We start from the raw sequence: 15,835 nt of genomic DNA on the forward strand, positions 1-15,835 counted from the left end.
CTTATCTCATTAAAGTCTTATTCTCAAGTTTTTTATAAACATATTGAGTTGATTATTATAGTTTGCGATTATTATAATTTATGGGTTATAATAGTATGTGTTTAGAGTGAAAACTATTTTAGTCTAAGTTAGTTTGTACTTTATGGTGCCGACTATTTTAATATGAATAGACTATAGTAAACACGGTAACAAAAAAAAATTTGAAATAGTAATATTGTAATTAATTGTAGGTTATAATAATAGTGAACACCTACAACTATAATTGGAGCCCTAGAGCTATAATAGTCCACTCTACCTACTTGTACTTGGGCCAAACAACCCCTTATTAGGGATTAAAATGAAAAATGACAAGATTAAATGGGAAAAAAGGGGAAAAAATTCAAGGATGGATAATGATATCAAACTAATTTAATCCAAAGTTAATATTTATAAATAAACCTAAGCAAAAATAGTATTAAAAAAACACTATGGAACAATTTAACAATGAGTGAATTTATATAGCAACGCTTAGCATAGTTTAATTCGTTAAGGTATATATGTATGATCAGAATCTCCCCTTTGTTGTGTAATTAAAAAAGAAATGAAAAGAAAAGAAAACTATATACTACTAACTAAATGTATAATATAATATATAATGTATAACCTCTAATCAAACTTCTAAAGAAAATGAAAAAATGATATATATATATATTGATTTAGAATTATTTTATAAACTTTAAAAAGGATGTAGACAAACATAGAAGTTAATGGGACAACGCATGTAATGATTTAACCTAAGAACAAATTCCCATAAGTCAAATCATTTGTGTTCATAAAATATTGTATTGTATACATCAAATTTAAAATTAGGGAAATAAACCATAGGCGGCATGGAACAAGCCCTTTTCATTTCAAAAGCAAAACAAACCCTAATAGTTCAACTTTTACACATCAATATTTTTTATTTCCATTTTTGTTTCTGACAATGATGTTTGTTTGATTAAATTTGGCTGTGATCAATGAATTTTTAAATTTATTCTATTTTGATTTAAACATTCAAAATATCTCTATGTTATCGTATATTTGGATTGATTTTTTAAGTGTTTAATTTTTTTAAAAAAATACATATTAATAATATGTATGATGTTTGACGACCGCTTAAATATCTTTTTAAAAATGAGTTTCAGGGAAAAAAAAAAACAGCGAAATACTTAAAATCAAATTTTAGAAGGTTTCTAATAGTTTAATTAACTATAAATGTAACGACCCGAGTTTAGGAGGGGTACATGAATGAACCGATATCACATCCGAATGAGAGAATCATGAGGACATGAAACTATGGCTAAGAAAGCCTTAAAAGAATTGAAAGTTACTACCTATACCAACAAGGTACATCTTCCTTTTCGATGGCTCAATCATAAGAACTTCAAAGTTAAGCGTGCTAAGCTACTTCTAAAAAGCATTCAAGACAAGGGAGGAAGGGAGGCTAACATAGCCAGGTCGCAGGGGACGTAGCGGAATATCGGGGCCATTAGGGGTCGTTACAATAAATCCTCTCAAGACTCTCTAGCTTTACTTCTACCATGTGGTTGTCGTCGAAACGACCGTCCATTGCCATTGACAACTACCGCCATCACCGACCACAATCGGCTATGGTTGCCCATCATAGACCATCGACTTCACCCCGCAATTGTTACCATCAACCACGAACAGTAGTTAGAAATCAATCGTAGTATTTTAAATGCATATTTCAACTGATTAATTAGTTTATAATTTTAATGAAATAGTCACCTTTTATGGCAATTATGTAAAACTAGAAGATACCAAACAAAATTGTGTATAAAAAAACTTTTGAGAGAATGTAACCAAACATAAAAGTACTTTAATTTTTAAATAGTTTTTAGGAAAAATATCAATTTAAATCCTAAATTTTTGTAAATGCATCAATTTATATCTCAATTACATTTTGTTTGTAATATTGTGTGAGATTTGTAATTTTACCAATCAAACCCCTAAACTTATATAAGGCAAATCAATTTACATTCTCAACTAAGATTTTCTTTGAAAATTATCCATACATCAATTATAATCATCCAATTTTATTAATCTAGCATTTGAAGAAGTCTACACACAATGCATATATAATTTTCAAATTATATCTTATTAAAGGGTATAAATGTTTCGCTTATAACAATATAGAAGTTTAATTGAAACAACTATCATGATATGTTTTGAAATAAATCTAAAGAAGGGTGGTAATAGTACACTTATGAATATTAATGATTTAAATTGATATTAGGGGCCTTTTTAAATATAAAAAATATTTAAAAATATTTACATTTTATAGCAAAAAGTTCCAAAAGTACAAAGCACGTTTGGAACTTTTTGCTATAAAGTGTAAATATTTTTTTGATTTTTCTATTTATAAGAATTTCTCTTGATTTATTATTAGGATAATTATTTTAAATGGTAAAACTACTAAAAATATTTTTAAATATAACAGACCACGATAAACTCCTATCGTTCATCGATAGACAGAGACATTTTTTTATCTTTGTAAATAAGTTGACTCATTTTCTTTATTTGAAAACAACTCAAATTAACATTAGTTCGATGTTTAAATTTATGCAGTCCAAAGTTTAGGAGTGTAAATTGATATTTTCTCAAATTTTTATAAAACAATGCTTTTAAAAAAACACATTTTTGAAAGAAAAGAAAAAAAGCAAACTAAGCCTAAGGACCAAAATAGTTACATTTTTTTGTTATAATATACTAAACTAGACATTTTAAAAATTTAGTGACTAAGATAGATATCGTGAAAGTTCAAATATCAAACTACGACAACAAAACGAAACTCACAATAATGAAATATTAAAATGTCCAAACTCATATTCTATATTTTTTAAAAACTCACAAACAAATATTAAAAATAGTTTCTATGGTCGTTATTTTTATTAAAAGACAAAATAAAATAGTAAAATTTATGTAATAGAGCCTAAATTGATTTCATTTTCTAAGAAAAAGGGGAGTGAGGCCTAGATTTGTAAAAAGAAATATTTCCAAGTCATTTTCTACCTTGTTAATAGGAGATCTTCCCAACTTGACATAGAAAGCAAAAGCACACACAACCATGCATGCCTTTGCCCTTTGCCTAACGCTACCCACAAGCCTTCCCAATCTCAACCTCTTCCCCTATTCTTTTTATAAACACACATCTCTATGTACTTTGGTGTGTACTTTGCCTTCTCCAAATTCAAACCCTATTTTTTAAAAAATTTATTGTCAATTTCACAACTTTATTATTTTAGGGTATTCATTAACAAAAAAAACCCTTAAATAATACTATTGAAACTATGTGCTACAATTGAATATTTATTTGGATTTGGAGGAAGAAAAAAAAAAAAGGCCTTCCTTATTGTGTAAAACTAGAGAAAACACAAGTATACTTTTTATGACTTTTTGTTTGATAGCTTAAAGTTTGATAAGGCAAAATTTGTGATAACGAGATGTATGTATATGGAATGTAGGGATCAAATTTGTGGAAAAAGGACAAAAGTTTGAGCTAGATAGGAAAATAATGGTTATGAAAACTTGATGAACTGATTTTTTTTTATTAAAATATACTTTGTTAATTAATTAAACTCATTGATTGGGCTATTGAGATAGTTGCATTAAAAAATAAAATAAAAAGAATGGAGAGCACATGATGGCAACAAAAATAGAAACGTTTGATTTAAAATACCTTTTGGAGGGTTGATGAGAGAATCCCCTTGTTGTTGGGGTTTGTATATAAATAATAAGTTGTCCTTGTGCAAAATTCCACAACTCGAGGAAATTGAGATATCAATTTTCACATACAAATCCAAATCAAGTAGAGAAAAAAAAAAAACTTGAAAGAAGCCAAAAGTCAAAATCATATGGCATCCTTCACTAAGCTCATCTCAATCTTCTTCTTTCTCATCTGTTTTCTCACAACCCAAGCCGTTTCACAATCTGGTGAATGTGAAACCACAAACAATTCTTGCACCAATAAAGACAAAGCTTTACATCTTAAAATCATCGCCATTTTCTCGATCCTAATTGCGAGTGTTATCGGTGTTGGCTCGCCTCTCGTCACCCGATCGATCCCAATGTTGCACCCTGATAGAAACATGTTCATCATCCTCAAAGCCTTTGCAGCTGGCATAATTCTCGCCACCGGTTTCATGCACGTTTTGCCTGATTCTTTCGACATGCTTTGGTCGAATTGTCTCCAAGACAATCCATGGCATAAGTTTCCCTTTTCAGGTTTCGTCGCCATGATATCAGCCATTGTCACTCTCATGGTGGATTCTATGGCTACTAGTTTATATACCAAAAAACATAACGAAGTTATGCCTGAGAATACGCCGAGAGGAGAAGATGATCGTGAGTTGCCTGTGGTCAGTGGTGGCCATTTCCATGGCCACCATCATAGGGACGCAAAAGAATCTAATGTTGGTTCTCAACTCTTGCGTTATCGTGTTGTTGCCATGGTAAACATTTTCATTCTCATTCTCTTTCTATTTTCCTTTTGTTTCATTTATTGCTATTCAACGAAAAAGAAGAAAATATCTTAAACCTAAATATAACTCAACCGGTTAAAACATATATCATCAAAATCTGAATCATATTACCACCCCTTCTTATTGAATAAGAAAGATTCTTGATTTGTATTGTGTTTAAATCTTGTGGTTAGGTTTTGGAATTGGGAATTGTGGTTCATTCAGTTGTGATTGGACTTTCACTAGGAGCAACAAATGACACTTGCACAATCAAAGGTCTAGTGGCTGCTCTTTGTTTCCATCAAATGTTTGAAGGGATGGGTCTTGGTGGCTGCATTCTCCAGGTAATTCATTACTATTTCTTTAAACATTTTATTTTACTTGTGTATGAGAAATTATTACTTTTAAAACATTTATTTATTTAACTTATATTGAAAATTTCTTTTTTACTTCTTTTGAAATATTTTAATTCGTTATTTATATATGATGTAAGTGAGATATATAAATACGAGTGTATTTAAGATGTTTCCTACATTGTCTTTATTTATTTATTATTTTTTAAAGTAAATTTCAAAGTAGCTCCTATGGTCAATCTATATTGTACGATATCGATACCAATATCAATTATTGGCCACACATCATATTTAATAATAGTTTTTATATGATATGTCAATGGATTATTTATTAGACATTAAATTATCATCTATGTTGAAAGTCCATGCCCTTGTAAACCATCCGTTGAATAAACCCTAAAACATGTTCTTATCATCCAAACCATGACTCCTTTCCCCACTTATTAATATAGTGATCATTATATTGATTTGAAAAAAAAAGGCAACCTAAACTTTTTTTTGTAACTCATATAATCTTCGTCCAAAATATCAAAGGTTCTACGATCTTTGGTGAAGTAAACAGTAAACATTTGGAAGTGATTCTAAAATTATTAAAATCATCTCCTTTTTTTAATCACTCAAAACTCCTTTATTATTTAATTTTACTCGTTTAAATGCAATCTTCACATAATCAAAACGGATTTTAAATGACTAAAAGCATATTTTTTAATCACCCCCAATTCCTAAACATGCCCTAAATCAAAACAAAATGTTAGATTAAAATTTTATTCTCAACTTTCCATTTTAAAAATTGGATTCAAGCAAATGGTGACTCTCCCATATGCTATGAGATATTTCTTATTAAATCAGTAAAAGTATTTTAACAAGTTTTTTTTCCCTATCTTTTTTTGGGTCCTTTAGATTATTTAGGTTCCTATATATAGGCCATTAACCATACCTCAAAAAGAAAAGTACTACCCAAAACAAAATTATTCTTCAAAAAGATATAGGACATCCTCATCAAGCAATCAAATCCTAAAAACCTTAAACAAAATCCTAAGTCTCATTTAGTAACCATTTGGATTTTTGGGTTTTGTTTTTGAAAATTAAGCTTGGATCATCATCATTTCTTACCATGATTTGCATCTTTCTTAAGTACAATGGTTGAATTTCTAACAATTGTTGAAAAGTAGATAACAAAGGAAGAAATTTAGAAGTGAAAATGATGTCTATATGCTTAATTTTTGTTTACCAAACGGGATCTAAAATTCAAGCATTTTGAATGTAGGATTGATTTGTAAGTGTGTGTGTTTTGAATATTGATGCAGGCAGAATACAAGTGGATGAAGAAAGCAATAATGGTATTCTTTTTCTCAGTGACAACCCCATTTGGGATAGCCCTTGGAATAGGATTATCAAAGACATACAAAGAAAACAGCCCTAGTGCACTCATAACTGTGGGTTTGCTAAATGCTTCTTCAGCTGGCCTTCTCATTTACATGGCTTTAGTGGATCTTCTTTCTGCTGATTTTATGGGCCCAAAACTACAAGGCAGCATCAAACTCCAAGTCAAATCCTATATTGCTGTCCTCCTGGGAGCTGGTGGCATGTCTTTAATGGCAAAGTGGGCTTGATTTCTATTAAAATTCAACCCCATCTTTTTCTTTCAATAAATTAGTTTGTAATTCACTCTCAAATTTTCAACCCTTTTCTCCCTCTCTCTCTTTCTCTCATCTAATTTTCTCATCATATCATTCCTTTTTCTTTCTTCTTCTTCTTTTCTTCTTGTGTTTGTAGGTTGTAATTACTGTGATGATCTCCTTAAATGTCAATGATATGGTGTATTTTTATGGGCAGTTCTTAATTTCTCTTTTTCAAGTTGGATTAGTAAATGGATGCTTAACTAGTTCTTCTTTGTAAAGTGTGTTACTCTATAGAGAGTTATTCTTGTCCTTAATAAAATTTAGGGTAAAAGTTATTTTTACCCTTTTTTTTTTTCCTTTTTGCTCTTTTAATCTTTTACCTTATTGAGTTATAATTTTTTTATTTAAATTATGGGTAGAGGTTCAAGTTTTTTATATTCAAAACATATGTAGATCACCTATTATGCTTAAGCCAAAATGAATCTTTTAGGCTCCATTTGATAATCTTTTGATTTTTGAAAATCAAATATTTAAACATCCTTTTTGCCTTTATGTTTCCTTATTTTATTGTCTACTTTCTACTAATGTTTTGAAAAATCAAGCCATGTTTTAAAACTAAAAAAATATAGATCCCGTTTGGTAATCATCTCGTTTTTTGTTTTTAGTTTTTGAAAATTAAATCTATTTCCTTCATTTTCTTATAATAGTTTGCATCTTTGTTATGTACAAGAGTTGTAATTCTAAACCAAATTTCAAAAACAAAAACGAGTTCTTATGAACTATTTTTTTTAGCTTTCAACATTTGATTTGGTAAAGAGCTATGTAGTTATGAGTTCAATCTATGGTAGTCACCTACCTTGGATTTGATATCATGTAGGTTTCCTTTGCAATAAATTTAGATATGAAAATGATGTTTCTAGGCTTAACTTTCAAAAATTTTAAACTAAATTAAACCAATGGTTACTAAATGGGGGCATAGTTCTTAAAAATCTATTTTTGTTTTTAAAATTAGACTAAGAACTAATTTTTTTTAGTTAAAAAAAAAAAAGATGAAAATCATAGTAAAAAATTGAGAAAAAATATAGGGTTTTTTTTTTTTTTTTTTTTTTTTTGAGAAGGAACTTTATGTCTTTTCCAATTGCTTGACTTTCTAGTTGGGTTTCCATAATATTATTTAAAGGTGAACTAAGGCATTTGTGATTGATATTATGTAGGCTATATTTTAGGTAATTTGCTTAGTTTTCTTAGTAATTTTGTCCAACTTCTTTTCAAGGAGAGTATTCAATTAAAATTTATAATTTTAACCTGCAAATTTTAAAAAATAAACTTTAGGTTGGTGTGAAAATCCAAACATAAAAAAATGCATCTAACATTCACGTGATACTAATAGTGAATTTGTTTGAAAGAGAGAAAGAACGTGACCTATAAAAGAGAAAACCTTGCTCATTAGCGTTGTACTGCTTACCACACAGACTCCGATACTTAAAGTCAGAGAGTGAAAGAATGTGAAAGTTAGAGAGTTTAAGAATAGGATTTAAATTATCTTATATGAAGCTATAATGATGTGTTTTAAAGAGGTGATTGATCTAGGTTGTTTTGATAGGGTTTTGAAGTCGCTTTAGGATAATTATACAACTTATTGGGTCAGGAGGCGTACTTTGTTTTGCGTTTGGCTAGGATCAGTCGAGGCCGAGCATCTTCCCCTAGGCTCATTTTGGCCCTAGCTAGGGTGATGCTTTGAGTTTAGCCATGCAAGGGACACGCCTCATTAGCTATTCCCAAGGCTAAGCCTTAGCCTTAAATGAGGTCAAACATATTAACTTGGGCTTTGACACTAACTAACCCTCTCCGTCTAAGCCTAAAATAGGCCTAGTGTATTATTTTGGCCCAAATCTTGTTATTTTCTCACCCGTGTTGCTTTACTCCTTATTTTATGTTGATTATATCATTCGATCCAAAATCACCCATAACACTCTAAAATTTGTATGATTTTTTCTTCAGTTTAACGAGTAGAAACGGTTAATGGATCTTTACCATTCGATCATCCGCAACCGAGTTATGTCCTTCAAATTTGGCTTATACATGTTAATTACTTCTATGATAACTTCAAATAAAATTTCTTATTCATCATCCAACCATTATCTGACTTAAACAATTATTTTTCTTCCTAAAAAGAGATTAGTATTGTTAGATTAAGTTTTTGATTTGATAATGAGTTGGAATATTTGTTGTTTAAAGGGAAAAAAAAGTTCAAGCAACTTTTCCTTTCATATGAGATAAGAGCTATACTTTATTGGCTTATGGGCATTGGAGAATCAAGCAATTGACCTCCAAAATGATAACAGGTGCTTTATTGTCTAAACTATTTTAGCAAATAGAACCATAAAAATCTTGGTGAAATTATATTTCTTTCAATATAAAATTAGAAAACTACTATGGATATGAACCAACCAATAAAGCACAAAATATTTAATCCATCAAAGCACATAAATCAAGCCTCATAAATACTCACATTAATACAAACCTAGACAAAAATTAAGTAAAAAGTATTTTTCAAATCAAAACTAGTTCCCAATAAAATTATATACTCCTAGCTTCTGATTATGTCCACAACTAATCACTAATATTCGAATGAATAATTTTTTTTTAAAAAAAAAAAAAAAAAAAAAAAAAAAAAAAAAAAAAAAAAACTCAATATTATAATATAAAACCGATTATCGTATAAAAAAATGTAATCTCTGACATCAATGTTAGGATAGATTAATGCAAGTCTCTTCATCTTTTTTTTTTTCTAAAAAAAATAAGAGCATAATTAATGTTTGATTGTTTGACTATAACAATTATAAATGAAAGATGCTATTAGAGACTTGGGATAATCTCTTTAATTACAAATATCTAAAGTTGATGACTTTGTTTAGTCACGTGCACGAATATAATTTGGACAGTAAATCTTAATTAGAAGATTGCCTAATCTAATAGAGCTTTTTCCCCTCAACTAGTTCATATATTTTAAAATTTTTCAATTTAATCTCTCATCTATTATTAAAATTTTCAATTTTCTCCTATTAACGGTAAATGTTTGATTGTGAATGTTGAAATCTGTAGATGATTTACCTCATATAATAAATAAAGAGAAGAAGATTTTAAATAATTTCTATTCTTACTTTGAGAAATTTAGAAAAAACTATAAAGTTTCCATTCTTAAGTGAACTTATTTTTACTCGAAGAAAAATGAACTCATTCTCCCTATTTTATGATGATATAAGTCAATTTTAACCTTCACTGAAGAATAAAATTGAGCCTCTTTCAATTATAGGGACCTAAGAAACATCCCAACAATAATGATGCACTAAACTTATAATTAGCCTAGAAATTTGACTGGATAAAAAGACAAATTAAAAACAAAGAAAGAAAATAGATAATGTTAAACAAATGATGATATCTTGTTTAGTTATTTAATTATTTATTGCAAGTCAAATGATTTACATACATCAAATATATCTTGGAATTGGATAGACTTTTCTACTTTGTTAATTGAGCATTTATTATATTATAATTTAATTAAATAATGGATTTAAATCTTGTTTATTCTTAAACTAAAATATTAGGGGTGTGGCATAAATGACATTCGAACTCTAAATAATATTATTTGTAGCATAAGGGGAAAAAATTGCACATATAGCACAAAAATAGACTCAAATACTGGAAAGACTAAAAGGCCCAATTGATTTTCATGCGCTTGTTTTTCTGAATTTGAATGATAGCTTCTATGAGAAACTATGATTGATAGTTTCTATCGGTGATTATCATTGATAACTTTTATCAGTGGCTATCATTGATAGTTTCTATCAATTAGAATCAACTTGAATATTAACATTTAGGCTATCAATGGCTTTCAATGATAGACTTTCATCCATGACTATTAGTTGCTATGTTTGATAAAATTTCATCAATGACTATTAATTTTTAAAAACTAATACTCAAGTCTATTGGTGATTATCGGTGATAATCTTCAATCATGGTCATCCCTGATGTTTCAATAAGTGGATATCAAATTTGAGAGAAAACTATTAACTTTCAAAGATTAACACTTAAGCTATCAATTACTATCACTAAGGGTGTTCAAAAAATCCGATAACCCAAAAAAATTGATCAACCCAATCCAACCCGTGTGGTTTGGGTTGGGTTGGGTTCAAATAAATGAAAATTGTATGGGTTGGGTTGGTTCATAGGTTCACCTAATATAACCCAAACCAACCCGAATTTATAATTAACTTTAAAATATATTTTTTTTATTACTTATAACACAATTATTTATACATATATTGATTTTAATTTTATTTATTTTCAATATTTTTCTAATAATTTATTCTTCAACAACTTTTAAAAGTAGTTTCTTTGCACTTTAGAAAGAAAGTTTTCACTATATAAATGGACATTGGATTGTTAATCTTAATTCAATATATGAAAATAATTAAATTAAATTTTTACATATTTACATTTTGTTTCTTTTTAGAATAAAATTTTAAATAAATGATCTGACTAACCAGAACCAACCCAACCTAAATATTTCATGGTTGGGTTGGGTTGGGTTCATTTTTTAATAAGGGTTATTTGGGTTAAAAAAAATTTACAACCCGAACAATTAGGTTTGTTCTAAAAAGTCTTTCAACTTAACTCAACCCAACCCATGAATACCCTTAACTATCACTGATAAAACTTCTACAAGCAACTAACAATTTTAAAATATTAACACATAAATACTATTGGTTTTTATTACTCATGGATTTCAATTAGTGGCTATCAACTCTGATTAGTTATACGTAATTAACAACTAAGTGGCTAAGGTTCAAAAAATGCTTTCCACTAATTCTTCATCTCGTGTTGGTTTCTTTGTTTATGACGATGATTGATCGTGAATCTTTGATTATCAATAGCTATGAGTGGCTATCACTAGTAGAATTCTGTTAGTGACTATTAACTTTGAAATGAAACTATCAACTTTCAAAGATTAATACTTAAAACTATAAGTGACAGAAGTCTATCAGTGACTATCACTGGTAGTCTTTGTAGTGATGGAAATCTATCAGTGGTTATCAACTTTGAAATATTAACACTTCAAGTTATTAATGGTAGAAAGATATCAATACTTATCACTGGTATAACTCTATCAACTTTAGACTTATCACTTCGTGTAAATCTGTGCACATAAATGTACACTATTCATTGTAATAATTAACTTGTATTGAATTTATATTATTTTTGTCACTACAACAAATATCATATACAATAGCAGACCAAAAAGGCTATCGTAGGCTTTTAATAATGTTATGGAAATTCCAACACTTTTGATAGTGTTTTTTGTTAGCTATAACATGTGCTACAAAAAGTTCGTTTTTTATTGCAGAATTATCACGCTATGGAAATATTTCATAGTGTTAGCAAAAAAAAGTTATGTTCTCTTTAATAGCGTTTTTAATAGCATGAAAAAAAACATTGTCAAAACTATTTTACAGCATTTTTAGTAGCATAAAAAAAGACTATAAAATACTTTCTATAGCATTTTTAAGCATTTTGCCGTAGTCAATATTATTGAAAGTCTCTTACTTTTTATAGCGTTTTTTCAATGCTATAAAAAAGTTATAAAAAGTCCATTTTCAATTGCACGATTTTAATGTTGTGAAAACATTTTATAACATTACATAAATGTTATGATTTACTTTTAATAGCTTTGTTTATAATAATGAAAATGTTATGATTGACATTTAATAGCGTGTTTTATAATAATTAAAAATGTTATAAAAACATGTAGGATTTTTAATCTTGTCGTAATAGCCAATAATTGTCGGGGATGTCCTAAAACTCGCAGTTCGTAATTCATATTAAACATTCTATTTATCAATAAAATATTATTGAGTATTCTATTCAATAAAGTTGTTAATATTGCATTCTATTATGAAAATCTAAATAAACAAAATTATGGCTATAGTATGACTACTTTAACTTTATATAGTGATATAAATAGGATCAAGTTGTAGTATATAGCCTAAATGGTCTATAAGTATACGGATGAAATTGGGTATCTCATCCTGGTAACACTATTGGATGCGACTCATTTTGTATATGCTGATACAAATGATGTGATCCACAGATCATTCATGTATAGACATGTGAGTGGGGCATCCTATGCAATGAGTTTGCATAAGACTGGACCTCGAGATAGTCATTTTTCTTTATAACGATCGTTTACTATTAAAACTGACTATTTCATACTAAAGTAACTTAGGATAACTCGATCTTAATCCTGAGCTAACTATGAACTCCTGTTTATTCGGGTTTATCCTTTGATCTGCATAGGTGAGAGTAGTCCAACAACACTGCTCAATAAGCCTCCCATTTTAGGGATAAGACCGGATAGATAGCTGGGGACATAGCCTTGCAAGATGGAATTCACTCCTACCCATCTTAGGGTTAGCAGATAGGTTGTTCTCTTAAGATTTGATTCCGAGACTTGAACAACGAGGCCTCACCCTCTCTTGGTAGAGAGGGACATGATTCATAGTGGTATTGTGAATCAGTTGTTCAATAGAGAGTCAGTGGGAGCTTAAGGTGCAAGATGCATTTACAGGAGTAAAACGGTAATTTTGACCCAGCTGTAAATACGAACGACTTGTGAAGGTTCGACTTACCGATTATAGTTGAAATGGATAGAGATATATCTACAGTGAGGAAAGTGCAACTATCAAGTTATAGTGGTATGCCTTGATAGTTAACGAATAGTGATTAATTCGATTTTAAAGAGTTTAACCAATTAATTACAAATTTTTGGAGCTCATGATCTGTAGGTCCATTAGGTTCCTCTACTAGCTCATAAATTGGATTAATAAATTAAGTAATTTTGGATGAAATTAAGGTTATGAATTTAAAACGTTCAAATTCAATTTTTAGGGTTTCAATTAATTGTATATAATACAATTGAAACGTTTAATTTTATCGAAAATTAAACGAAATTGGAGAATCAATTAATATTTAAATTATGAATTAAATATTAATAATATGAAATTGAATCATATTGGTGGAATTGGTGTTTTACTAATTTAATATTAAGATATTAAATTAATAATAATTTAATTTAATTAAAAGGTTTAATTAAAAATTGAATTTAGTTTTATTTAAATTAATTTTATAAAACTAAATTATGTAAATAAAATTATTTTATTTAAATAAAGAAAATCAATTTTACAAAAAAAAAATGATTAATTGAGTTAGTGGGTTTCCACTAAACTCAATTTGGGTGATTTATCACCCAATTCTACTTACCTCTTCAATTAAAACCCTAAATAGGAGCTGTCCTATATGCAGGCATCCTCCATGCATGAAACTGGTTTATATATTGAACTTTCATGTTGAGAATTGAGAGTCTCTAAATTTTTAAACTGAAAGGCTACTGGTTTAAAAACCCTCAAAACCCACCTAAGTTTATCCAAAATTCAGCTCAATTTGATTGTTTCCATCACACATTCCTTCTTGAGTTTAGTAGAGAAGATCTTGGTGGTGGTCTACTTGAAGTTTCAAGCTCAAATTCGTGGAGATCCAGCTGAATCGTGGAGAGTTCTTCAAAGGTATTATACAACACAAACCCTCTTATGAACTTTACTTGTGTAGCATGTTTAAAACTATAATTAAGTATAGTTAGAGTGCTTATTGATTCTGAATTCTTCCGTTGCATGTTATATTATTCCTTCATAAAAATCAATTTGTATATAAAAAATATAATTATTTCATAAGATTGACAAATTGTTTCAAATATAATTGTAACATTATATTAAATACACATTTAATGTAAGTAAGTGGATTTACATCAAAATAAACCTTCAAGAGTCCCAAATTATAATTTACCGCTCGCAACTATTTATCTTTATTTTTTAGCTCATCTTGAACTACAACTCATTTGTTCCAACTCTAGAGTCGCATAAAAATTAAATTTCTCAATTCTTCAATATTTTGTTTCAAAGAAAACAAAAACCACCAACAACCCGAAAGTCAAATTATGGTTCAAAAGGCAAACTCCAGAGAACTAATAAGTAAAGAAACAATTCATACCTCCTTCATAAATAAATAAATAAATAAATAAATAAAAAAAAAACCTCCTACATAAACCTCTCCTCATGCATGGTCCCAAAATTTCCTATAGAACTCAAAATCATAAGATTCATAACTAATACATAACCCTTCAACAATGTAGCCCCGAGGTTAATGATAAGAGAGTCTTTAAAGTTAACAAAAAATTGTAAAACCTCTTAGATTGAGAAACAAAACTTTTATGATAACATTGTTAACAAACAACCTAATAAATTACTTTCACGAATGGAAAAATATGGTTTTTAATCAAGCAATTTTATGCATTAGATAGAAGTAGAAAACTATTACAAGGACATTCATTAAGATAAAAAAACAAAACATTAAAGTAAACAGAAAATTGCATGTATAGCACAAACATGTCACTACAAGAAATCTGACTTCTCCCGACATCACATTTCATTGGGATAAAGTGTGAAAAATTTGTCGGGAGAGGCTCTCCCAACGTATAAACGGTCGTCGTGAGTTTGATCGGGAGAAACCCGTCGAGAGAGGAACTCCCGACACCTAATAGACGGCGTCGGGAGTTCCCCCATAACCCCCGACGCTGTTTGTGCGTCCAGAGTTCCACCATTACTCCCGACGCCGTTTTAAAGTGCGTCGGGAGATCCTATATGTGTGGGGAGTATTAAAATTTAATATATCGTTTGTAATTTTTTAAAATTTGATCTGAAAACCTGTAAAACATATTAAACCAAATAAAGATTCATATAACTAAAAAAACGAAAATGAAGTCCAAATTATAACAAGTAAATAAAAAATTACAATATTCAAACGCAGTCGATACTAGAAATTACAATATCCAAACGAAGTCGATAAACATTCATATCACAAATACATAAAAGAAGTAAAATCAAAACAACATCTAGAACACTTCTTGAATACAGCATCTTCAACAATTGTCCCAGCTCATCTCCCAACAATATTCTACAATAAAACAAAAACATTGAAATGTTATATCGATAAACATGAAATTGATGTTTACTTGCAACCGTTGATTGAATAGTTGAAAGAGTTGTGGATAATTGGTGTGGCGAACTTATGATTCTGTTGCTGGTGAGTTTTTTCAACTATATGCTACCTTATTATGGACGATTAATGACTTCCTTGCGTGCGGTGACTTATCTGGGTGGAGTACAAAAGGTTATCAAGTATGTCCAATATGCAAAGAAGATAACTTATCCTTCGGATAAGAGGGAAAATATCATTTAGGGACATC

At 29.2% G+C, this 15,835-nt stretch overlaps 1 protein-coding gene and 1 long non-coding RNA gene across 4 annotated transcripts in view; one reads left to right on the forward strand and one right to left on the reverse strand.

The window, feature by feature from the left end:
- Positions 1–3,789: 3,789 nt before the first annotated feature.
- Positions 3,790–6,684, forward strand: LOC120083318 (fe(2+) transport protein 1-like). Its single transcript, XM_039039017.1, has 3 exons — positions 3,790–4,493; positions 4,697–4,846; positions 6,163–6,684. Exons 1-3 carry the CDS (start codon positions 3,897–3,899, stop codon positions 6,466–6,468), a joined length of 1,053 nt encoding a protein of 350 aa, XP_038894945.1. The 5' UTR covers positions 3,790–3,896; the 3' UTR covers positions 6,469–6,684.
- An 8,673-nt stretch (positions 6,685–15,357) lies between these two features.
- Positions 15,358–15,835, reverse strand: part of LOC120082854 — an 8,054-nt gene continuing 7,576 nt past the window's right edge. For all 3 annotated transcript variants that reach the window (XR_005483304.1, XR_005483305.1, XR_005483303.1), the window contains one exon: positions 15,358–15,543. This is a non-coding gene — a long non-coding RNA (uncharacterized LOC120082854). The remainder of the gene's footprint in view (positions 15,544–15,835) is intronic.

The sequence above is a fragment of the Benincasa hispida genome, chromosome 8 (genome assembly GCF_009727055.1).
Source record: "Benincasa hispida cultivar B227 chromosome 8, ASM972705v1, whole genome shotgun sequence".
Classification (NCBI taxonomy): domain Eukaryota; kingdom Viridiplantae; phylum Streptophyta; class Magnoliopsida; order Cucurbitales; family Cucurbitaceae; genus Benincasa; species Benincasa hispida.